General features: G+C 47.3%; 5 protein-coding genes across 6 annotated transcripts in view; 3 read left to right on the forward strand and 2 right to left on the reverse strand.

Moving 5' to 3' along the window:
- Positions 1–92: 92 nt before the first annotated feature.
- On the forward strand, positions 93–5,424 carry H257_11859 (hypothetical protein; the record flags this gene model as incomplete). The annotated part of the gene is made up of 7 exons (XM_009838921.1): positions 93–1,222; positions 1,863–2,004; positions 2,494–2,733; positions 2,886–3,269; positions 3,796–3,959; positions 4,026–4,434; positions 4,595–5,424. Coding segments are annotated over 7 exons (3,203 nt in total), but the record flags the coding sequence as incomplete, so codon positions are not given.
- Positions 5,425–5,724: 300 nt separating this feature from the next.
- Positions 5,725–6,640, forward strand: H257_11860. Of its 2 annotated transcripts, none has more exons than XM_009838923.1 (5): positions 5,725–5,911; positions 5,973–6,044; positions 6,126–6,209; positions 6,277–6,341; positions 6,419–6,640. In XM_009838923.1, exons 1-5 carry the CDS (start codon positions 5,819–5,821, stop codon positions 6,537–6,539), a joined length of 435 nt encoding a protein of 144 aa, XP_009837225.1. In that variant the 5' UTR covers positions 5,725–5,818; the 3' UTR covers positions 6,540–6,640. The 2 variants fall into 2 exon arrangements, with proteins under 2 accessions (XP_009837225.1, XP_009837224.1); XM_009838922.1 differs by having other exon boundaries at positions 6,280–6,341.
- Positions 6,641–6,889: 249 nt separating this feature from the next.
- H257_11861 (hypothetical protein) lies at positions 6,890–19,725 on the reverse strand. The gene is made up of 13 exons (XM_009838924.1): positions 18,987–19,725; positions 18,579–18,923; positions 17,093–17,403; positions 15,982–16,569; positions 14,813–15,194; positions 13,464–14,144; positions 11,258–12,785; positions 11,082–11,185; positions 9,876–10,396; positions 9,389–9,499; positions 8,886–9,279; positions 7,901–8,515; positions 6,890–7,298 (listed from the first exon to the last, which is right to left on the reverse strand). The coding sequence occupies exons 1-13, from the start codon at positions 19,698–19,700 to the stop codon at positions 6,966–6,968; spliced, it is 6,627 nt and encodes a 2,208-aa protein (XP_009837226.1). The 5' UTR covers positions 19,701–19,725; the 3' UTR covers positions 6,890–6,965.
- Positions 19,726–19,997: 272 nt separating this feature from the next.
- H257_11862 (hypothetical protein) lies at positions 19,998–20,943 on the forward strand. The gene is made up of 3 exons (XM_009838925.1): positions 19,998–20,091; positions 20,147–20,237; positions 20,290–20,943. The coding sequence occupies exons 1-3, from the start codon at positions 20,031–20,033 to the stop codon at positions 20,858–20,860; spliced, it is 723 nt and encodes a 240-aa protein (XP_009837227.1). The 5' UTR covers positions 19,998–20,030; the 3' UTR covers positions 20,861–20,943.
- A 1,331-nt stretch (positions 20,944–22,274) lies between these two features.
- Positions 22,275–23,322, reverse strand: part of H257_11863 (hypothetical protein) — a gene marked incomplete at its 3' end in the record, with an annotated part of 2,896 nt that continues 1,848 nt past the window's right edge. The window contains exon 7 of the mRNA XM_009838926.1: positions 22,275–22,985. Coding sequence (XP_009837228.1) covers positions 22,275–22,985 — 711 coding nt within the window. The remainder of the gene's footprint in view (positions 22,986–23,322) is intronic.

Below are 23,322 nucleotides of genomic sequence, written 5' to 3' on the forward strand. Positions count from 1 at the left end.
GACCATTCCTTTATCCGGATTGTCTATCGAACTTGGCCTTTGTATGAGTGTGATATCCCTATCCGGATACTGACGGCATTTGCCCTTTGGACCCATGACAAGCATGGGCAGGTACCAGACCGTGAGTGGATCACCCGACGAGAAGGCGACCAACCCATCGGTGCATGCAGGAGTGTTCTCGAACATCTTTTGCTTCTGGGCCAACCCGCTCTTGGCCAAAGCCAACACACCGGATGGGCTCACGAGTGAGGACCTGTGGGCGTTGCCTCCTGCTAGCACAGCCAAGCAAGTGGCCGCCAAGTTTGACCCGAGCTTTCGACAGACACGGTCCATCGTCACGTCGTACCTGTCGATCTTTGGGTGGCGGTTCCTCTTCCTTGGCGTGCTGCAGGTGCTGATTGTGGCCGGCGCATTGTACGGCCCGGTCGTGTTGCAACAGGTACTGGAGCTCGTGGAATCGCCTCAACCGTTCGACATGGACCGCGCTATGGTGTACATTGGGTCACTCTTGGGCGTGAAGGTCGTTCAAGCGATCGTGAGCTCCCACACGACGTTCCAGAGCGAAGTGATCGCGCACCGGTTCACGTCGTCGTTACAGCAACTCGTGTTTCAAAAGGCATTGACCCTCGATGCCAAGTCTCGCCGCGATGCCAAAGCCGACATCTCGAGCTTGTTTTCGAGCGACATGATGTGGATCGTGAGCTTTTCCTACTACATCCATCAGCTGTGGATCATTCCAATGCAGTTGGGACTGGTGCTGTACCTGTTGTTCATGCTGTTGGACACGGCGGCTTTTGTGGGCGCGGCCGTCATCGTTGTTACGCTCGTGTTGAACAGCGGACTTGCGCACCTCCAACGCAACTTGTGGCGGACGCTCATGCAGCTTAAAGCCAAGCGCATGAAAGCGCTCAAGGCTGCGTTGGGCGTCATCGCGGATCGCAAACTCGACAACGTCGCGGACCGCCAAGAGCTGCTGCCCGAGATTCACACGATTCGATCCCAGGAGATCGGGGCGCTGTGCGGCGCATTCAGCTTATCGGCGGTCGTCACGGCTATCTTGTACTCGGCGCCGATCCTCGTGACCGCGGCGTCGCTGGCGTTTTACACGCTCGTGCTGCGCCAGCCCATTACCGCCACCAAAGTGTTTACGTCCCTCGCGCTGTTTCGATCGCTACGAGCACCCCTCATTGGCCTGCCCCAAATTACCGCGCATTTCATGCAGGTACGAGACACATGAGCTGAAGGAGGAAATGATCTCGTGTGTATATATATATATATTGTGTATTTCACCCAAATTTGGACTTGTGTGAGTCATTTCGCCAAATAGCATTTGAATGCATTTGATTCTATGTAAACTTACTTGTACAAACCATACGATACAAATATTAGTAGAAGTATTGTGCATTTCACCCAAATTTGGACTTGAGAGTCATTTCGACATATAGCTTTCGAATCTATTTGATCCTATTTAATCTTGTACACACTATACTATACAACGATTAGTATGTATATATATATGGATGCAGAGGGGACAAACGTTTGGATTGGCAGAAAATCGACATGGCGTGATTTGATTGGTTCAGGCTGTTCGTTAATCGATTCTCGTAAAACTTTCAATTCTGCTGTGGGCTCCAGTTTCGAATCGATTTGACAATATATATGTGGGAATCAAATGTTTGGATTGGCAGAAATTCGACACGACGTGATTGGATTGGTTTAGGCAGTTCTTTTAATCCATTTTCTATAAAGGCATTCGATGCTTCTGCTGAGGGCTCCAGTTTCGAAAATCGATTTGGATAATATATATTTTGATAAGATGAATGATTATAGTGGTGGTGGTTGTTGATGGAGTGAATTTATAGGCCCTCGTGGGGCTCCGTCGGCTGCGGGAGTTTATGAACTTGACGGAAAAAGACCCGAATATCGTGCTCTCGCCCAACCAATTGTCGGCCAATCAGTATGAAGCATATGCAACCCATAACGTGGATATTGCCATCGAAGACGGTACGATATATTGGAACTACCCTGTACATGGCATATATATACCCCCCTTATCTTGTGTGCAATGGTATAACGTACCTACTTGATGGACATGCTTGCTTGGATCGTACAAGTATGAACAATATATATATTGTGGATTCGATACGAATAGAATCACGAATCGACGCAATTGGCTAATCCACTGTTGAGTGTATTTGATTGGCTCTTAAAGAAAGGACAAGTATATTCAACCAATCAGAACTCCAGCGTGATTCAATATTGATTAGAATTTCGGAAGTTTATAGCGATTTCACAATATACAGTACTGTATATATACATACATACACTGGTGCATTATCGCAAACCAAATGTTGTCTCATGTTAGATATTAATTTTTGTGTACCCCTCCTCATAAAGTCGACCCCACATTGATTCGAAAGTCCATTGCTCTTGTCGTGTATATAAATATATATATATGAAAATATGACACAAAGCACCTATTTATTTATCCAGGGTCGTTTGGGTGGGATGCAGACAAGCCTATGTTTCGAGGATTGAACCTCCAAGTGAAACGTGGGGAGCTCGTGATTCTGCATGGCGACGACAAGAGCGGCAAGACGTCGCTGTGCAATGTCATCTTGGGCGAGTTGGAAAAGTACGAGGGAAGCGTGTTTGTGGGCGGGCGCGTCGCGTACTGCTCCGAGGACCCTTGGCTGCAGCCTGTGCTGTCTATTCGAGACAACATTCTCTTTGGTACAAACCAACCCCCCCATCACTTCTCCTTAATCTAGTATTACTACTAGTAATACTATTACTATCCTACTCGCAGCAGTTGAGTGTGTTTTGCATACGTATGACAAAGGGGGCGGCTGTGTGATGCTATAATTGGTATGTGTTTTATGTAGGCAAGCCCTATGAACGATCAAAGTACAATCTTGTCATGGAAGCTTGTGGGCTGCGCGTGTTGGAAGATGGGTTTCCGTACGGCGATCGCACTCTAGTCATGTCGAATCCGCTGTCGAAAGCTGACAAAAGTCGCGTCTGCCTCGCGCGCGCCGCCTACAATGACGCGGACATTTACGTTTTGGACATGCCCATCCCCGACAGTCTGTTTCAATCGTGCATTCTCGGCCTGCTTCGCCTCAAAACAGTCGTGCTGGTGTCGGAAGATACCAATATCATCCAGTCCAATTACATTGACAAGCGCTTTGACGTGGGACAAAACGACCTCGTGATCAACAAGACCAAGGCTAAATTAGCTGCAAACAACTTGATTGCTGCCTTGCCGAGTACGTCGAACGATGATGTACACATACAGTCGATATATATTGAGATCTATTTGTCCGTCTTCACATCTATTGTCTATCTATACATAGACTATATATATTGTCTTGGTGTCTATATAGATATATATATATATGGACTTTCATGCATATATGTTTTAAATACGATATATTTGATTTTTTTGGTATCTATTTGTCTTTACACCTATCGATCTATAATTTTTATATATATACATATATATATCGTCTTCACATCTATGTATATATATATATATAGGACTTTCATGTGCAGTATATTACGTAGTATATGTTTTATAGACGACATATTGAGATTTAATTCTCTTCACATGTCTACTATCTAAATATAAATTGACTTTCATGTGTACATATACGTTTTCATATCGACATCACATCTATATATATATATAGACTTCTACGACGTAGTATATTTATAAAGTCTTCCACTATATATATAATATATACACCTACTATGCTAAACACATGGATATATCTATATATTATACATGGGTAGGTCGCAAGCGATTTTGGGAAGAAGAAGCGCATGTGATGGAACCAGAAGTGCCAACGAGGCTTGGTCACCTCTCCCTTTCCTCGTACGAGTCACTCGTTTCGCCGTCGCTTCGGTCTCCGTACGGCATGCTTCAAGAAGAACCGCCGCGGTTCGTCATGGACGAGGTACTGACATCATCCCAGTGTCGCAGATTGGTCGTTTTCCATTGTCACATACTCTTTGTGTTGCAGTTTCAAGGGCCAGCGTTCCCCGACGACTCCACCGAGCACACGTTTGTCAAGGATGCGATCCGAGGGTACCTCCGTGCGGCGGGTGTGTGTCTCGTGGTGGTGGTTGTGCTCGTACAGTGTATGTGGCAGGTGCTGCAGCTGGGCAGCGACCTCTGGCTCAGTCACTGGTGTACGACGTCTTCGCTCCATCTGTGGAGCAACAACTCGATGTTTACCAACGGCACCATCGTGCTGTCGACGCACCGGAATGTGTCGAACGTGACCAAAGTCCTCCTCCACGATGACACGATCGTTGTGACAGAGGCCATGGTCATGGCGTATTCCAACTGGAACATGAACGTGTACGTTGTCTTGGCGGGGGTTGGCACGGTCATGGTAGTCGTGCGGACGCTCTTGACCTCTTGTGCAGGTATGATTGGTTGTCCAATTACCCCGGAATTGTTGACCATTGGGCTGATTCGCCAAATCTATCGATTGTTTTCTTTTGGACTCACTAATTTGATTGGCTACTTCGATTCTGCCGACGGCTATCGAGTTGACAATATATGTATATATGAATATCTATGTAGGCATGCGCGCGTCCAACGTGCTGTTCAACGGCATGACCAACACAGTAGTGAATGCCCCGCTCGCCGACCTGTCGCCAGACCGAGTCAGTCGAATCCTCGGCGTGTACAACGCCGACATGGCCACGGTGGACACGCGGCTGCCATTTTCTTTGGGCGGGTTCGTGGCCAACGTGTTCATTTCAGTCTTCTGCCTCGGGGCGTGTATCGTGTGTCTACGATGGTCGGGCATCGCGCTGATCTTATGGGGGGGGCTGTACATGTACTTTGGCTCGCATTTTGCCCGACCGGCGCAAGAGGTGGAAAGCCTGGCCAACGCCACGCGGGCACCGCATGTGGCGTTCGTCCATCAATCGGTCGCGGGGGCGGTCGTGATTCGGGCGTTCGGACTCAAGCAAGTCCGGCGGTTCCACCGTCTGCACCAGACCCACGTCGACGCGCACCATCGAGCTAGCTACGCGCACCAAGTGTTGGCGCACTGGTTTGCACTTCGAATGCAGCTGCTCCATGCGTGCCTTATCGCGTCCATCGCGGCGGCCGCGGCGGCGCTCGTGTCCACAACCGACGGGCTCTCCCCCGGCCTCTTTGGGCTCGTGTTCAACTATGCGCTGCTAGTACCGCCCCACTTGGAGTTTGTGTTTACGATCTGGTCGGGCGTGCTGTCGTCCTTGGCCGGAGTCCACCGCGTGTTGGAGTACGTCCACGGCCGCCAAAGCAAGTACATCTCGTACGTGTAGTGTGACATGGGCCTACCTCTACAGGCACGGATTTCGAGAGTTGAGATTGACATAATAATAGACTTTTGAACGTTGAATAAAATGACTACTACTACTACTACTGTTGTTTACAAGCAAAGTGGATGAGGATCCAGTTGATCATACATGGAGGGGGGACGACAGGTACAGAACCACCGGAGATTTGCATGCGTTGTCGATTATTGTAGTTGGGAGTCCCAAGTACGTACAATGCAATTGACAATTATTGATATATTGCATTTGGAAATAATAATGTATTATCTATTAAATAGTGCAATCTATTGCCAGAGGTGTCGTCATTTTAGATAGTCGCAATAAATATATTATATTATTTCGGAAGCCTGGTTGGGACGGTTTCGTCAGTACAAACTTTATCTAATTATAAACGCATTTAGTGGCGGCGGCAGTCTTGTTAAAGACCGAGACGAACAACCCCCTGCACATTATTGTGTGATTTTGGTTGATTGTGTTCATGGAATCGTGTGGAAATACTATGGAGAAAGACCACGTGATCGACACGTTAAAAGCCGAAACGATGGCTTTGAAGGCTGAACTACGTCGACAGGTACAAGCGTCTCCTGAAAACGGCTACAAAACTCTGACGATGGTCCTTCTGGACAATCTAGAGCGACGTGATTCACCAAGTCAAGGGTATGAACCATCAATTGCAACGCAAACTCAAGCAGCGGGAAAACGACGTACGAAGAGGGTCGATCTCTATGATCGTTCGCCTCAATGTGTGACAACGTACGTCGAGTAAGGGTTGGCTGCTCTACTAGTTTGAAGATGTGGTGGTGGCGTTTTGGGATCACACCAAGAGGAGAGATGTGAAGCACCACATTTTGCGCACGCTGCTCGTCCAGGTACTGATCATACTTCACATACAACCAAGCCAACCGAAACAGTCAATGCATAATTGGATTGTGGTAGAAGAAACATGCTCAAGACGTGGCTGAATGCTTAAAGCACGAGCTGGACACGATCAAGTTTCACTGGTACGTTCGTGCATCTATACTCCTAGTCATACACTACGTAGTCCTAGTATTTAGGAGTTTACTGGTGTACTTTGTAGCAAGTCGCTGCGCCTACAAGAGTTGCAAAGCGAATGCCATGAGCAGGGAATAGAAATCTCCGTCTTGCGGGAGCAAGTGGCCACCCTTTCGGCGACACAGTATGATCGATATCCAGAATAACTAACAGCAGCAGCATCCTTTCAATACTAGTCGAACGATAGATGGTTCGACTTGTATATATTGCCATCAACGAGCATATGTTAGCATATTTTACACCTGCGCATGATCTACAGGTTAATCTAATACTTCGAAGTACTTGCTAAAAGTATCTATTACTACGTACCAGAATAACTTGATATTAATATAATAGCATTAATAGTATATAACTTGGTCCGTCGGACTTTTACAACCCACATGCAATGAGCACCAAAGCTCACCGACTGTTTACTTCCTCGGTTTGCTCAATCACATTGAAAAGCGGTACCAGTGTGGCACAATGGTAAATATCACTGGCAATATACAGGCAGAGAGATATACATTATGGTTATTCGTGTCACAATGGTAAATATCACTGGCAATATACAGGCAGAGAGATATACATTATGGTTATTCGTCCTTGTCATCGTCCGTGTCTCGGCCTTCGTGCACGTGGATCGTCAGTTCGTTTTCCAAGTCGGCGCCCATGTACGAGTCGCAAATCAGGTACACCGTGTAGTTGTACGTGCCCGCGGCGCCACTAGGCGCGGCAAAGTCGAGCGAGAGCGACGCCTGCTTTTGCACCGGAATGCGCTTGATACTCAAGAGCGTGTTGGTCGCCGGGTCTCCAATCACAACCCACCAATTTTCGACCTTTTCCACGGGGTTGTGCTTCGAAATCACTACACCCCAGTCGTCCTTGGCTTCATCGTCGTCGTCGCCGCCTTCGCGGTCGATTTTGATCTACAGGTAGGTAGATACGTAAGTATGTAGATGTGGTCAAAACCCACAACTCCATCATGAAAACAACATAAACATTTCGATATCTGCTAGGAAATATATATATATATATCGTTTCTTCGAAACTACAGCGAAACATGGACAATGAATCGACACAACTGAAATAATGAATTCCACAAAAATCGGTAGACGTATAGAGCCAGTGAATCATCCCGACTACAACACCCAACTCAAAACACTAGACTCAGTGTGTGTCTTTGATCATAATGCAATTGATTGTTACTACAATCACCACAAGACTATCTTCTTACATACAAAAGTCAGTATCAAAAACAATCGAACGATACATCGACTTGGCGAATCCGCAAACATTTGGCATAAAAAAAGTTGACATATATATTGTGCTTTCGAGTCAAAGTTTCTCGTTGGAATTTAAATCGATTTGATTGGCTACTTCAGATGAGCTCAAAATTATATAGCCAATCAAAACCGTCTGAATGAAATTCAACCAATCAGATCGATTGTGGATCGGTTTAGTCGGCGCGATTCGATTGCACCCCCTCCCCAAATTTGTATCAAATCGACCATAGATCTATCGTCGTTACCTGCACAGACACGACGTCGCCCGCGGCAATGTCGTCCGGGTTGTCCACTTGAATTTCAATCGACACATCCGGGTACGAATTGCAAAACGCCGCAATGTCCGCCATCTTGGAAGGAGAAAACGTCAGCAGTTTCGTGCGGACGCTGTCGTCGACGCTGAGCAGGTCCAGCGGCGTGTCAATCACGTCTTGGTCGTTGTCACAAGTCGAGTTGTGGGCTTTGATCGAGTCGACTACGCTTGGGGTAAAGTGCGGAATTTGGAGCAGCGGCGACGCGTTCAGACCCACGCCTTGCGTGACCATCTGGCTCAAGTCCATGGTCGCCAACGCTGGTTTCAGCCACCCATTGGACGAGATCACGTCCACCAGCGCATGCAGGAGCCGGCCGCAGGTCTGCAGAATCGCGTTCAAGTCTTGCTTCAAGTATGGCGATAGGCGGTCGTGCTGCCGACTAAAGTGGATCTGCAGCAGCACATGCACCTTGACGTGGATTGCCGTGTATGGAGGCGCCACGGGCCACAGCAAGTGCTTGGCCAGCTTCTCCAGCACGCGGTCTTCGCCAAAACGAACCGACAGCGTGTCAAATTCAGACGACGCGGCCAAAATGTCGAGCAATGCCTAAAAAACACACACATATATATATCCATCACAATCCATCGATATATATATATATATATATATATATATATATTGTCAAGTCGATTCGTAATTGGAGTGTTTGGTTGGTGCTCAATCGAATGAGCAGAATCACCAAATCGGAAGGGAATCAAAGATCGACCAATCAAATCCAAGAACATGAATCATGTGGCCAATCAAGTCAACCCTTCGATCAATCCAACATCGAATTAGTGTGATATAGGACGCTCTTAATCGATCGATGGATTTGGCGAATCAGCACAAAGGTCCAAATTTTGGGTAAAAGGACAATATTTATATGCCATGTCAAGAAGACAAAAGCAAGGTCTCCCTCGATTGTGGATTCGCGTACCTTTAATTTGGACGTCGCAGTGACACTGCACGCAAACAACTCGATCGTGGTGTACCGGATGTAGTAGAACGCAGCAATCATGCCCAAATTCATCGGACTCAGCTCCAAGTCGTCTGTCACGGCAATGCATCGCGAGTCGCTCAAACTGGTTACGGTGCGCTCCACAAGGTCGCTCAAGTGGTCGCTCAAGTGGACGTTGGTACTGCCGTGCATTTGGTAGTAGTTGGGGTTCTTGAGCAGCCGCCGATACATGAGCGTCCACGTGAGGTAGTCGACGGCGTCCTGCTTGGACTCGATCGTTTTCGTCACAATCTCCGCGTTGATGTGGTCGCTCAAAAAGTACTCCAATTGAGATTCCACCGGCAGAGGGTCGTACAACGTTTTCGTATAAAACCTGGTCACCACGAAACGAGGCGTATATGTTATTATATGTAGATATATAGTTACACAGCAGATAGTATATATATAGATAGAGATGATTATGATCGATAACGATTACGCACCGCTTTTTAGACGAATGGCACAGTACCGATACTTTGGAGTTGTGGTCCACCAACGGTCGGTTTGCAAACGACGTCATGTGGTGGATGTCGGCCAACGGATAATCCACATATCTGTCATGTATTGGATTAGTATATATATATATATATATATAATGCAAATCACACAGTCAGGGACATATTGTTTTGTTTCTTCTAAACGGGAGCGACATAGCAATGAAAAATCATCGACACGACGAAATACATGTACACAAGAATCGGTAGAAAGAACCGAGTCAATCAATCGATTGCAGCAACCAGCATCATCACCATAAAAAAATCAGCGTATGAGACTTTTAATCGTGTGAAATTACAATCACCACAAGATACCATTCATTGTACATACAAAACTCTGTACAAAGCATCGATTGGTATACATGATTCCGCGAATCAGCACACACAACAGTCCAAAGTTTGGGTCAATCGACAATATATATATATATATATATACCTGTGCTCTTTGCCATCGTACGACTGCGTTCCCATGATCACAACCAAGTACGCTTTGACTTGTAACTCCCACGCCAACGTATGGGGCAGCAGCAGGATTTGGATCTTGTTGGACGTAAACAGGTCCAGCACGTACTCGCGGTTCGCCCGGCGCATCGATTCAGTCACGTACCCGACGCCCGCCGACAGCGTGTGGGCCAGCGCCTCGTCGTCGTCGTGGGGTAGCGCCACTTGCAGCGATTCGTTCAAGACAAACTTTTGGGGGGTGTTTTCCGCCAGCGCAAACGTGATGAGATCGATGGCCGACAGTTGCGTTTGCTTGCTTGACGGACAAAAGACAATCACGGGCTGCTTGTCGGGCGCTTGGTGGCACACCGTGTTGTACACTGGCTTGGCCATCGCGAGCATGCGCGACGCAAAGTGGTTGATGTCGAAGCCTTGCACTCGGATTTCCAGTGGCAGTGGCCGGTTGTTCGGGTGAAAGTTCAAGCACACGTCTGCCCCGAGCCAGTCGCCGACATCCTATTATTACCAACAATGAAAATGCCATCACCACCATGTCAACTACAACCCATCCACAGATACTATGATGAAAACTAAAAGGGGGACATGCGTATTGTCGATTTGATACAAATTTGGGAAGCGGGTGCAATCGAATCGCGCCAACCAAATCGATCCACAATCGATCGGATTGGTTCAATTTCATTGAGAAGCTTGAATTTCATTGAGAAGGTTTTGATTGGCTAATAATTTTGAGCTCATGTGAGGTAGCGAATCAAATCGATTTGAATTCCAACGAGAAACCACGCCACAACACGACATTTCACTCGAAAACACAATAAAACTGCGAACATTTTAACCCATCACATAACATTCAAAAACGAAACTGTTGGTTGGATTGGTCAAAAGCAAATCGATTTCACAAGTGAAATCGCCTATCAGTATTCAAAATTTCCTCCTCTGGTGGTTGGTTGAATAAACCGCTGAACAATCGCCGGACCTTTGAAATTTCATATAAAACAAAGTTGAAGAGGGATCTTTATGACTGCAGTGCATCAATCAATCTTTTTAGCCAATCAAATTGCAACTTTCATTCTTTGTAGCCAATCATACTCGTTTGCTCGATTTCATGGCGATTTCATCAATCCCCCAAATAGGCAAATTTGACCTGAAAAGCTCAATTTATCAAAGAAAGAAAACCCCATACCTTGGCATTTGCCAACGAATTGCTCAGGCCTAAAATGCGAATCGGCGACTTGACTTGGCTTGAAATGAATCGCATGCGAGACGCAATGATCTCAATCGTCGGTCCTACGACATATCATAATAATAATCGTTACAATCCCCATCCTCTATCCCTTGATATAGAACCACTGACTGTACCGTATTCGCCGCCGCCGACAAACTGCAACTGGTCCAACACAAACAACTGCACGTGTTGAATGCGTGCACGCTTCTTCCACCGGCGACTAAGCACATCCCACTGTTCCGGCGTGGCCACTACCACTTGCGCCGTTTGAATCGCCTTGACGTCCGCCGTGGCGTCGCCCGTGAGCCGCACAACGTCCAGCCCAAACACGCTGTCGGGGCCAAATTTCGCCGCCCAATTCGCATGTTGCGCCGCGATGAGCGACGGTTTCGGAGCCACATACACGCAAAACACGTCTTCGAGTGCGTCAAAATGCTGCAGACACAACGTCAAGAGCGCCACGTCAGCCAGCACGCCCTTGCCACTGCCGGGGGCGGCACACACGAGCACGTTGGACGTTGAGGGGTTCTCCATCAACTTGGGCAACGCCTGGGTTTGGATCGGGTTGAACGTTTGGAAACGCCAGCCACGGGGTCCACGCGCCAACGATCCGTCCACGAGCTTGGCCACCATGGACGTGTCTTTGAGACCGGCGAGGACGACCGCTTTAGCCAGGACCGCCTTGACCGACAGCGGCTGCAGATCGAGCAACTCGGTGGGTGGGGCGTTCTTGGTGGGCAGAATCAGGTCCTGAAACGAGATTGGGAGCGTGGTTTCGCAGTGTAGCCACTTGTCCGAGAGCACGCGGAGGTAGTAGAGTGGCGCGAGCGGTTCAAACAGCGGGATCGTAAAGCTCAAGTACGTTTCTTCCTTGGCATATCGCTTCTGGAGCATCAAATACTCGTGATGGATGAGCGCGTCGCCGTCCACGTCGGTCACGAGCACCCAAAAGCCTTCGCTAGGGCTTTGCATTTGAAAGTCCGGCGTGAAGCTCAGGTCCACCTTGAGCAAGCTGCGCGTGATCGGCTGCACGGCGGCCGACACATCCACTTTGGGAAACTGATGCAGCAACGTGTACAGTTCCTTGCCCATTTTCGGCACGCCAATCAACTGACCCAAGTCGGCCATCGACAGGTCAAAGTACCGTTCAAACGGAATGTCCTTCTTTTCTAGTTTGCGACACGTGGCGTCCGACAGTGCCGGAAACTGGCGCAGCGGCGTGTGGCTTAGCCACATGCGGTGGTCCACCATCTTACAGATCGTCAGCACCTTTTCCGCCAACGCAGCCCACCCTCGATGCAAGCAAATCTCAAACAGCGCGCGCCAGATACGCGCGGCCGATTGGTGGATGTGCACCATGTCGGCTAGCAGCGCAAATCCGTTGAGGCTCAAACGACTGATGTACGCCTGGAGTAATACGTTGACCTTGGCGCTGCCGCTGTTGCTGGCGCGGACGTTCACGTTGAGCGCTTCTTTGACTGGAATTGGCACGCGCTCGAGCAGTTTTTCCAGCTCCAAGCGCTCTTCCGACCGCACCATTACGTACTTGAACTCTTGCGACAGCGAAAACAGCCGAAACAACTCAATGTCCGACATGTGCGGCTTCAAGTACTCGTTGTACGTGCTCATCGAGTCGTGCGCAATGTAGTAATGCGACGCCACCTAAACGTAGTTTAAATCTTTTAAATAAATTTTAAAAAAATATAGAAATTAAAATAATAAAAGTTAAAAATATTAAGCTTAAAAAAATAAATAAAGAACAATGAGAAATAAAACCAGCTAAAGATAATGCAAAAGTAATTACTAAATGACTTGTTATTGTAAAACTATAAGGTCCAGTACATGGTCAGTAGTGCAGACAATACGTCTCCAGGTATTGCTTGTGTTTATTCCAAACTGCAGCGACATGGAGAATCATGAATCGACACAACCAAATCAATGTACACAAAAATATCGGCAGAAGGATGTAGCCAATCAGATTGCAGGAAACCTTCATCAACAAAATCAAATTAGTGTGTGAATTCAATTCGTGTGATACTCATCACCACAGGACACATCTTTATATACAAAATTCAGCACAAGAATCGATATCGATAGGTTTGGCGATTCAGCACAAAAGTATGGATAAATGGACAAGATGAAAAATACGTGGTCGTAATGAATAGTGTTGGTTTCATTCAAAATAGGACCATGTATCGACGACACAAGCAAGAAAAAGGCCACATGGAATCGGAACATGTCGACCAATTCGTACGATGAACATGATAAAGTCATTGAATACAATCTAGTCTATATACCACCGTGGCACGTCGGCCCCAATCGATTAGGTACTTGTCATACCTTGCCGAGCGACGTGACTTGAAAATGACCCGTCTTGCGCTCGTACTTGATCAAGTTGTGCTTGGCCAAGATCGTAGCGGCGGCGTGGCACAAGTCGATTCGCCGCTGAAACAGCGTCGGGTCGTTCTGCGCTTCTTCCACCGACACGCCGTACAGCGCCGGCGCACGGAGCATACGCACATACAGGTACGAGTAGCCCAGCCACGTGGCAGCTTGGGCCAAGTTTTGCACCGTCCCGAGCACAATCTCGGCATTCATTTGGTCGGCTAGACGCGACATCATCTGGCTTTCCACGGGCAGTTGCTGGTTCATGAGGCTGAGGTAGTACTTGAGCTGCGCGTGCTGGGTGAGGATGATGCCTTCGCCCTGCGTATCGTACTGGATACGCCCAGCACGACCCAGCATTTGCAAAATGTCAAGGGCACTCAGCTCGACCCAGTCGGACTTTTCCGCAGAGTACATTTGCGTGCCCTTAATGATCACCGTGTGCGCAGGCAAGTTGACCCCCCAAGCTAACGTGGACGTACAGCACAGCACACGGACGTGGCCGTCGGCAAACAAAGCTTCCACGAGCGACCGGTCTTCGCGCTTCATGCCGGCGTGGTGGACCCCAAACCCAAACGGGAGGATCTCCTTCAACGCATCGTTCTGAACGTTTGTCGTAGCTTCGGTTTGCAAAATCTACACCTGCATGTCAATCGATATGTTTTAAGGAGAAAGTGAGTTTTGGTTTTATAAACGAAACGACATGTTGCTTCAGATTATAATACAACGAAAGATCTCGTAAAAGGTAAAACAACCTCTCACATTCTCGTGTCTGCCAACAAATCGAGCAAAACACTAGGATTGGCTAAAAAGAAGATGAACGTTGCATTATGATTGGCGAGCAGGCTCAATGTATGTTGCAATGCATCGCAGAGAAACCACTTGGACTTCATAATTATCATATTTCGCAGGTCCTGCAATGATGTAGGGCGGTTTATCCAACCAACTTTAAACAAACCAATTCCCACAGCACCACATGAAAACACATGCATATTGTTGTGTTTATTCAAAACTGGAAGAGATATGCCGAATGGGTCGACACAAAGAAGAATTTAGCCAATCAGATTCCAGGAAATCATCAGCTGAACCAATCATCAGTTAATTAGTGTGTGACTTCAAATAGTGTGACGGGCATTTCCGCCGGCCTTTTGTTTTTACATCCAAAATTCAGAACAATAAATCGATATTTGATGGATTTTTGGCAAATCAGCACAAAAGTCCAAATTTTGGGTAAAAGGACAATATGTATATATATATATCGGAATGCATCCATGTCCACAACACGAGTAGCTAGTAGGTAGTACCTCGGACGACGCCGAGTTGGGCTTCAACAAGTCGCTCAACGTGTCGTTTTCGACGCACAAGTCCCGAATGGCTTTGGCGGTCGCGGCGGTTTCTTTTCGCGAGTGCACAAAGATCAGCACTTGGTTGTCGTGCTTGGCTTGTTCCAACACCTTTTCGTAGCAGATCTCGTTCATCATTTGGTGGCGCTTCATTGCTTTTTTCTCCATGATACCAATGTACTGCTGTTGCAACGGCACGGGACGGTAGCTCGAATCAAAGTAAAACAACCCCTTCTCCGGATTCACACGCAAAAACGCCGCCACGTCTTCGTAGTTGGGCAGCGTCGCCGACAACCCCACGAGACGCACCATCTGCTGGGTGCTTTCCACTTGTCGGATCGTTCTACACACATATATATATCCATGTCAAAATCGGCCGAAAAATTAATAAGCACATATTCCGAATCCACAATCAATATTGTCAAATCGATTTTCGAAACTGGAGCCCTTAGCAGAAGAATCGAATGTCTTCAAAGAATCGATTCAAGAACCGCCTAAGCCAATCAAACAACTACGTTTTTCTGTTGCATTTCTGCCAATCCAAACTTTGAATGTTCCGCATTATTGGGCAAAACCACAAATATACTAATGTTTGCATATTATAGTTTGTACAAGCGAATGCTATTTGGCGAAATCACTCACAAGTCCAAATATGGGTGAATTGGGTGAAATGCACAATATTTACACACACCATAAACGTTGTGGTCATTACCAAGCATAGCCTTCAACATATATTGATGAACACAGCAACAAAACGAATTTCAACGACGGCTATAATTCTATCGGCAGGGCGAGCTTCTCACAGCTGCGCCGCTTATATATATATATTATGTGTGGAGTCGATTCAAAAATGTCCAGACCATATCAAAACTCGAATCTCTCGCCGCCGACTCGTTGTAAGCACAAATCGACGCGATTTTTGGCTACTAAAACTCCAACCTTTTAGAAGAGGGGTTTTGATTGTCGGCTAGTTCAGAAAGGACAAGTAAATTACATATATGCACAACCAATCCCAAGTGCCAACTGTGCGTGTCTTCAAGATTGATTCAAGCACTCCACGGAAAATAAATTGTGGCCGTTTCTGGGGCCTTCAAAAACTAATAATCCAAGTGATAGATCAAACAACGTACCTCGCCACCAGCGCTTCCAACACTGGGCCACGCGTGTCGTGCAGCAAGTGGATTTCGTCAATGATCATCAACCGAACCAGTTGGGTGTACGTGCGGTCGTCGCCTGATTTGCGCGTGATAATGTCCCACTTTTCGGGGGTCGTAACGATGATTTGGGTCTTGAACAGCTCGTCGCGGCTCAGATTTTGATCCCCGCTCAACTCGCGGACTTGGAGGCCGTACGCTGCCGTGAGTCGCTGCGTGAGGTTGCTCACGACTTCCTGCACCAGGGCCTTCATCGGTGCCACGTACACGATTTTGAAGCTTTCGAGGTCGATAGACCCGTCCTCGAGCTGCGCTTTGGCCATTTCGTGCAAAATCGTGAGCATCGCCACGTTGGTCTTGCCGGCCCCCGTCGGCGCACACAGCAGCAAGTTCTCGCCCGATTCAAACGCCGCGGGGTACATCTTGGTCTGCACGCGGTTGAGCGACTCCATTTTCGAAAACGCAGCGTGTGTCCACGACGGCAACGAACTGATCTTCTTGCGCTTCTTTTCTTCGGCGGCCGCCAGTTTGGCCTTGACCGCAGGGACGTGGTACTCTTCATATCTATCAAAACAGCACGACACATTTTGATCACACACATTGCAGGAAACAAATTGGGTCTTGTGGTGGGTTTATTCTTTAAACTAGAGAGATATGAAGACTGAATGCATGCATCGACGACACTTCCAAAAATGTAGTACAGATGAAGGAATTGGGTCCATGGATTTATATTGTAGCCCATCCGACAAATATATTGCAGAAATCACCATCCACATCGAATTAGTATGTGTATGGCTTCAAAGTAGTGCGATGATATCCATCACCACACACGACACCTTTTTACAAATTTAAATCCATCACTGATACATGTGGCGAGTCAGCACACAAATGTATTTGGGAAGTCCATGGCCAATAATATTGTGGTATATTCGGTACAAATCTCCAGACCCCGCCGAATCATGAATCATCGACGCGATTGGCTAATCCAATTTTGAGTGGATTTGATTGGCTCATACAGAAAGGACAAGTATATTCAGCAAATCAGATTCAACATTAAACAAAACCAAGCGAATCCACAATATCGTACCCCTTCTTTTGTGCGCGCCACGTGCCTTCGGGCAGCGCACACTCTTTGTTGCTCATAAAGTGACTGCCTTCGGCAAACACGAGCGATTCAATGTTTACGTTGTGCAGTGGCCGAGCGGTCGACACTTCGGACGATGACGCGTCTGCGTCTGCGACATCGTCTTGCTGCTGCATGCGCTTGAGCTGCTTGGCTTCCGACCTCGCGCCCGTTTCCAACGCTCCAATGCGCGCTTGCATCCAGCCTTCGGCCGTCGTGGTCTGCGACAGCGTTTGTAGAATTGTGCGACCAACCGGGTCGTCTTGCATTTCCGTCTACAAGAACAACACAGGCTTGTAATGATCTCTCGTACCGTTACAAATATATATATATATATATATATTCATCACGCCATGGACCATCCAACGAAATATTCTTGCTGAATCACAAATACTGCGAGATGCAACTCTAGCGCAATGTAAAAGCATCCAATATTGTCGTTTTGATACAAATTTGGGGAAGGGGTGCAATCGAATCGCGCCGACCAAACCGATCCACAATCGATCTGATTGGTGTTGAATTTCATTTAGAAGGTTTTGATTGGCTATATAATTTTGAGCTCATCTGAAGTAGCCAATCAAATCGATTTAAATTCCAACGAGAAACCACACACGAAATTTCACTCGAAGGCACAATAACCGAAAGCTATGTACAAAACGAATCTCCACGAATCGATCATGCAATCTTAACCCCACGACGACTCAATATTGACCATTCGATTCGACATTGGAATGCTGCTCAATAATAAGCCGCCCGAAAATCCACACACAATCGATCGACCAATCAAAACCCAGAACAAACGAATAAGTAACCAATCAAATCTACTCTACGACCAATTTAACATTGAATTATTCGTGTGTGACTGATATTAGTGAGACAACGGAACGATGTTTCCATACAAAATTCAGTACAAAAAACACCATCAATCGATGGATTTACCCAAAACTTCACATTTTAGCGGAAAGGGACAATATCATTCGTTGTAAACACAAACAAAACACATAATATATGAGTAGTAGATTTCGTTCCGCCAGGCATATCAGTCACCACACACCTTGGACATTTCACGTGAGAGAAGGAGATATACACCAAAGAACCCTCAGAAGTGAGTCTCGTCCCAAGCAGGACAGCCTCAGCAAATACATGACGCCTGCAATCACTGCAATCGTATTGCTTGTGTTTATATTCTAAACTGGAGCGATATGGAGAATGATAAATCGACACAACCAAATTAAATGGACACAAGAATATCGGCAGAAGAATTGAGCCAATCAGATTGCCGGAAACCATCACCATCGTTTAATTAGTGTGTGTGACTTTTATTAGTGTGATACCAATCACCACAGGACAACACTTTACACACAAAATTCATGTACAAAGAATCGATATCGATCGATTTGGCAAAGAATCAGCACAAAAGTCCAAAAATATTTGGGTAAAACGACAATACCTCGATCGCAAGTCGTTCTGCATCCGACTGGGCTTGCTTGAGCCGTGTGCAATACACGACCTTGGCGCGATTGACCAACAGGACTTTGATGAACTCGAACTTGTCGTAGTCGAGCAGCAGCACGAGCTTGTTCTCGCAATGGCCGAGCTCCGACGGTTCGCCCAGCACCGTCAGCACTTCTTCCGATAGGCGGTCCGTCACCTCGGCGTCTTTGTACCATTTACTTAGTTGTCGCTGCAACCAAAATGCGTCGATGTCGTGGACGTTGAGGCCGCCGTCGACGCCGTCGTCGTCGTCCATCGTTCCGTCGTTCACGCGCATGCCTTCGCGCACCGGCTCTTCTCCCTACATGTGACATTTACGGGATCATCAAGTGCCAACGACAGATGATGGTGTTCCTAAACGTACGTCGTCGTCGTCGTCGCTCTCGTCGTGAATTTCGTCGTTGTCGGAGCCCTCTTCTTCGTCGTCGGCTTCAAACACGACAGCGACACCCATCTCTTTGTCCATGCCGTCGCCGCCGTCTTCGGGGCCTTCTTCAATGGTGTCTGGAACACTCGAGCGGAAATCTGTCATGCGTTTCGCCATCTCCACCACGTGGCTGAACTCGTGGGACGGCATACCCTGGAGGAACTTGGTCGTTTCGCGGTACTTTTCGTCGTCGCGGTAGTCGTCGTTCTTGACGATCTGCAGGATCTCTTCCGCCGCATCCGCCATGATCTCGGACGGTTGATCGCCCAAGTACTTTTTCATCACTTGGAGCAACTCTTCGTATGCCGCGCGACTCACGTCGGTCGACGGAATGTAACTGAACGATTCTTCGGTGCGCTTCAAGATGTTCTTGTGTCCCCCGATGAAGAGCTTCTTCACCGACACATTGCCGCCGCCCTCTCCTTCGCCAGAGTCTCCTTGCTTGCGCTTCTTGGAACTCGACTTCAACTTGGGCGCGTCCGCGCGCTGGGCGAGGTCGCCCATACGGTATGTGATCTTTCCCGCCAGAGATTCCACTTCTCCGGTTGGTTCGTCCTTTCGACGGCGGCGGTCATCTCGGTCCGCCTGCAGGACCAAACTCGAGTTGTTCGTGTAGGCATATTGCCGGCCGCGCGCTGCCTCTTCTGCCATATCCAACTACGGAACGAGGCTTGTGTGGTGGGGGTAAAAGAAATGGTATCCGGAAAATACATCCGAATAATTCAAACACACACACAAAAGTTATAGTGGCATTACGATTATAACAATGTCACGACTTTTTAGCTTGAGTGCTGTATGGGAGTGTACTTGCTACGTACAAGTTTCATGTGTTACAAAGACTCTTAGTAGTAAGTACACTAGAGTGTGGGATGTATAACAAACACTGTTAGCAATTGTGTTTGTTATAACAGTACCTAACACACCAGTTATAATTTATTCCTCTAACGGCAAGGTTGGTTGACCTATGATAAGAAGATCGGGATGGCGTCAAAAGACGTGACGACGAGGGACTACCAAAAGCTGTCACCTGAAGAGTTCCTGAGTGAGAAGCTGCTACATGAGATAATGTCCTGTACATCATTCACAGAGCCTTGTAGATCGGACCAAAGCCACCAGCTACATGCAAGACGCGGTCAACTTGGTGCTCGAGTACCGCCCCGAGCAACCGCTAACGTTCCTTGCCAAATAGTACGTCGACTAGATGCACATAGTTCCACGTATGTTGACATGCAATGTGGAGCTTTCAAATGATGTGCGGCGACTTGGGGCCGATTGAAGTGAGTGCGTTCTACATCCAGTCGTGCGGAACGATCTCGAATTCATCGTTCGAGGACACGCTGGTCTTGGCGTATCATGCGTTGAAGAAGCCTTCCACCACCATGACCGACGCGACTCCAGTCGGGGTGGACGTGCATGCGTTCCAACAGTTGCTGCACTTGCTCTGCCAGGACATTCCTTGCGCTCCCCAGGCAAAGTTGGTCACATACTTGGCTCCCAGCACCATCTCCAGTGTGTCGTACGCCAGGTTCAGGCACGCCATCGACGTGTGTCTCTTGTACGGTGAAGTCGTATCTGAAGGCGAAGACCTGTTCCAGTCCGTCGATGGCGCCAGCGCCGGCGAAGTCAAGTGTTCGGTCCTGGTCTCGGCTATGGAAATCGCCAGTGCCCACAAGACCCTCAACGCCCAGCTGGTCGCGCGCCTTCGCACCACCCTCGAACGAGAGACACTTCACGACGGCAACGCGACGATTTCCCTCGACCAGTTCTTGGCCTCTCTCTCCCACGTCGTGCTCCCCTCTGCGGTTAGTTGAACATTTCGTGATCGTTGCTTGCCCTTCCAGTACATTTAGTACAAGATCAACACATTAAAATATGACGTTCTTGGTGCTAAGAGCCTACAGTAATGGGGTAGGAACGAGTTGGCAAAATATTTTCGATTCGTTCGCACTTGAGACTCAAAACAAATCAATTTATTGGTTAACGTAGAAAACCAATTTAAGAACACTTTTTCCGAGACGCTGCGGTGGAAGGAACGAAGCTCAGCATGGATGCATCAGATTCACATTCCGAAAAGTGCTGGATGAGGCCAAAGCGAGTTGATTCATTGGACATTCAAATAATTGTGTTTCACGGTCTATTTGACATACATAAATACCATTTTCGAAGCAAATGTACTCAAAATGTGAGAACCAATTATTGGTGCACACACTTATCTTAAAGTTTGTATACCCGTTTGCATATTTTTTGTGTGGTTAGGTTATGTAATTTCAGCAGTTAAATATTAAATCCAGACAGGTAATGCAATCATACAGTTGTGAGTAACTGTCAGTGACCATTTTTGAGTCCGACATTTTAGGAATCCACAACCAGGTGACTACAGTAGTACCGGTAATAGGCCTCGTGAGAAATATATACATACGTGGACAATGAAAGTATTTGAAACTTTACCGTCATTCACAATCTCCTCAAAAATGGCTTTACGAATCGCTGTCCACATCCACTGCTGAAATAGATGCGTCGCATTCGATGGCAAAAAAAGTAATACAACTTGGAGTAAATTACACAATTCAATAATTCCTGATGAGTAATGCGATGCAAGAATATCAAAAACTACTGTAATAGACACCAGGTCTTCTTCACAGCTTGTCGGCATGGTAGGGCGTGGCCCGCGGCGCTTTGGTATCGTGGTGGTGCCGGCCTTTGTCGCGTGCACATACTTCATGAGGTTGTAGGATATCTTAGAGAACGCTGCCACTGGCTTCCCGTTTCGCCCAGCAAGCACATCTTGAACAGCTCTGTCAAGCTCAACGCGTGTATATCGCGATCGCGGTCGCGGTCGTGCATGACAGGCGCCAAAATTCACTTCGTGTATTAATTAGATTAAGGAGGTTATCTCCCAGTATTTTGACTACATTTGATTGGCTGATTCAAGTGCACCATTAAATGGTTCGAGCACCTTAAATTGGTTTTCTACGTTACTAGTAGTATTAAGTTAACCAATAGACCACTCAACCAATTATTGGGTCACTCACACAGTGCACAGCACATTCGGAATTGACGAAGTGACTTCCGAAATTGTGTCGTATAAAACATTGTGATTGGCTATTTCGTAACTGACGCAGTCATTTCCTATCGCTCCAAGTGGTTTCCATTGTGTGAAGTGATATCGTAAAGCACTTTGGTAAGTGTGAAAGACTTGGTAAAAAGTTGTTGATCCAACGTTTTCTATTCAAAAATTCCACTACCGTCACCACATGGGTAAAATTCAGTGTCCGAATCGAAGTAGGCATTTTCACCACTCGGTAAAAACGTGCCCAAACGCAACTTGCGCTTCTCGCGATGTTTTTTAACTGCAACGGCACGCTTGGCTATCTTCTTTTCACTCGAAGACATGAGGGCGTTCAAATACCGGTTGCGTTCATGGCTGTCGTCGACCCGCAAGGGAGAAAAACGAATGTGACAATTAGTCAACGCAACACAAGTTGGAAGGTAGAAATCGTAGTTCTCTCGCTTCCACGTGTAGGACTCGTTTACGATCGCCCACAGCGTCTTCAAACGACCGAAGTAGTTCTCAACGATCACGCGGTCGGTAGCAATGTTCTCGTTGTACTCCATGTCGCTCATAGTGAGCAAGCCGCCAGGGGGCCGTTTCGCCGGGGTGATGGCACGCATGCGACGGTGGAACCCTTGGTACCCCTTGTCAGCCAAAATGGCCCAGTCGTTGGGGTACTCGTCGTGCATAGGGCCGGCATCGGACATGTCGCGTTCGGCATTGGTCTTGCGCATCTTGTCCGCGTGGAAGGCCTCGTTGGCCTCGAAGAAGCTGATGTCGGCGACCATGGTCATCGAAGAATTTTTTTGAAATGAATGACTCGTGGAGCCTCTCTGACGCGTTTGCGCGCCAATATTAGCATCAAGTTTGATGGCCTTGGCGGCCTTTATCGCATTATTCAAGATTTAATCTATCAGTTTTGAGAAGTATTCTCTTCAAGGAGTTTCGATGCGATGACGAATCACTTCGCTAGACTGCTCAATATTCAACGAACGAAATGTTGTCTGATCGGAAATGATCGAGTGATTTCCAAATGCACTCATACCTTGATTAATGACAGGCAGTACCAGATGTCAGGCGATCCTTGTTCAAGTGGTGAGATGTTTGCGTGTGTTTTTAACAATTGACTTCATCATATGCTTTTGACAAAGTCACAAACAAACGTTCTTTGTCAAATTGTAAAATAGTCGATGGTTGGTGAAAAACTTAGTCTCAAGTTTG

The sequence above is a fragment of the Aphanomyces astaci genome (genome assembly GCF_000520075.1).
Source record: "Aphanomyces astaci strain APO3 unplaced genomic scaffold supercont1.36, whole genome shotgun sequence".
Classification (NCBI taxonomy): Eukaryota; Oomycota; class Saprolegniomycetes; order Saprolegniales; family Verrucalvaceae; genus Aphanomyces; species Aphanomyces astaci.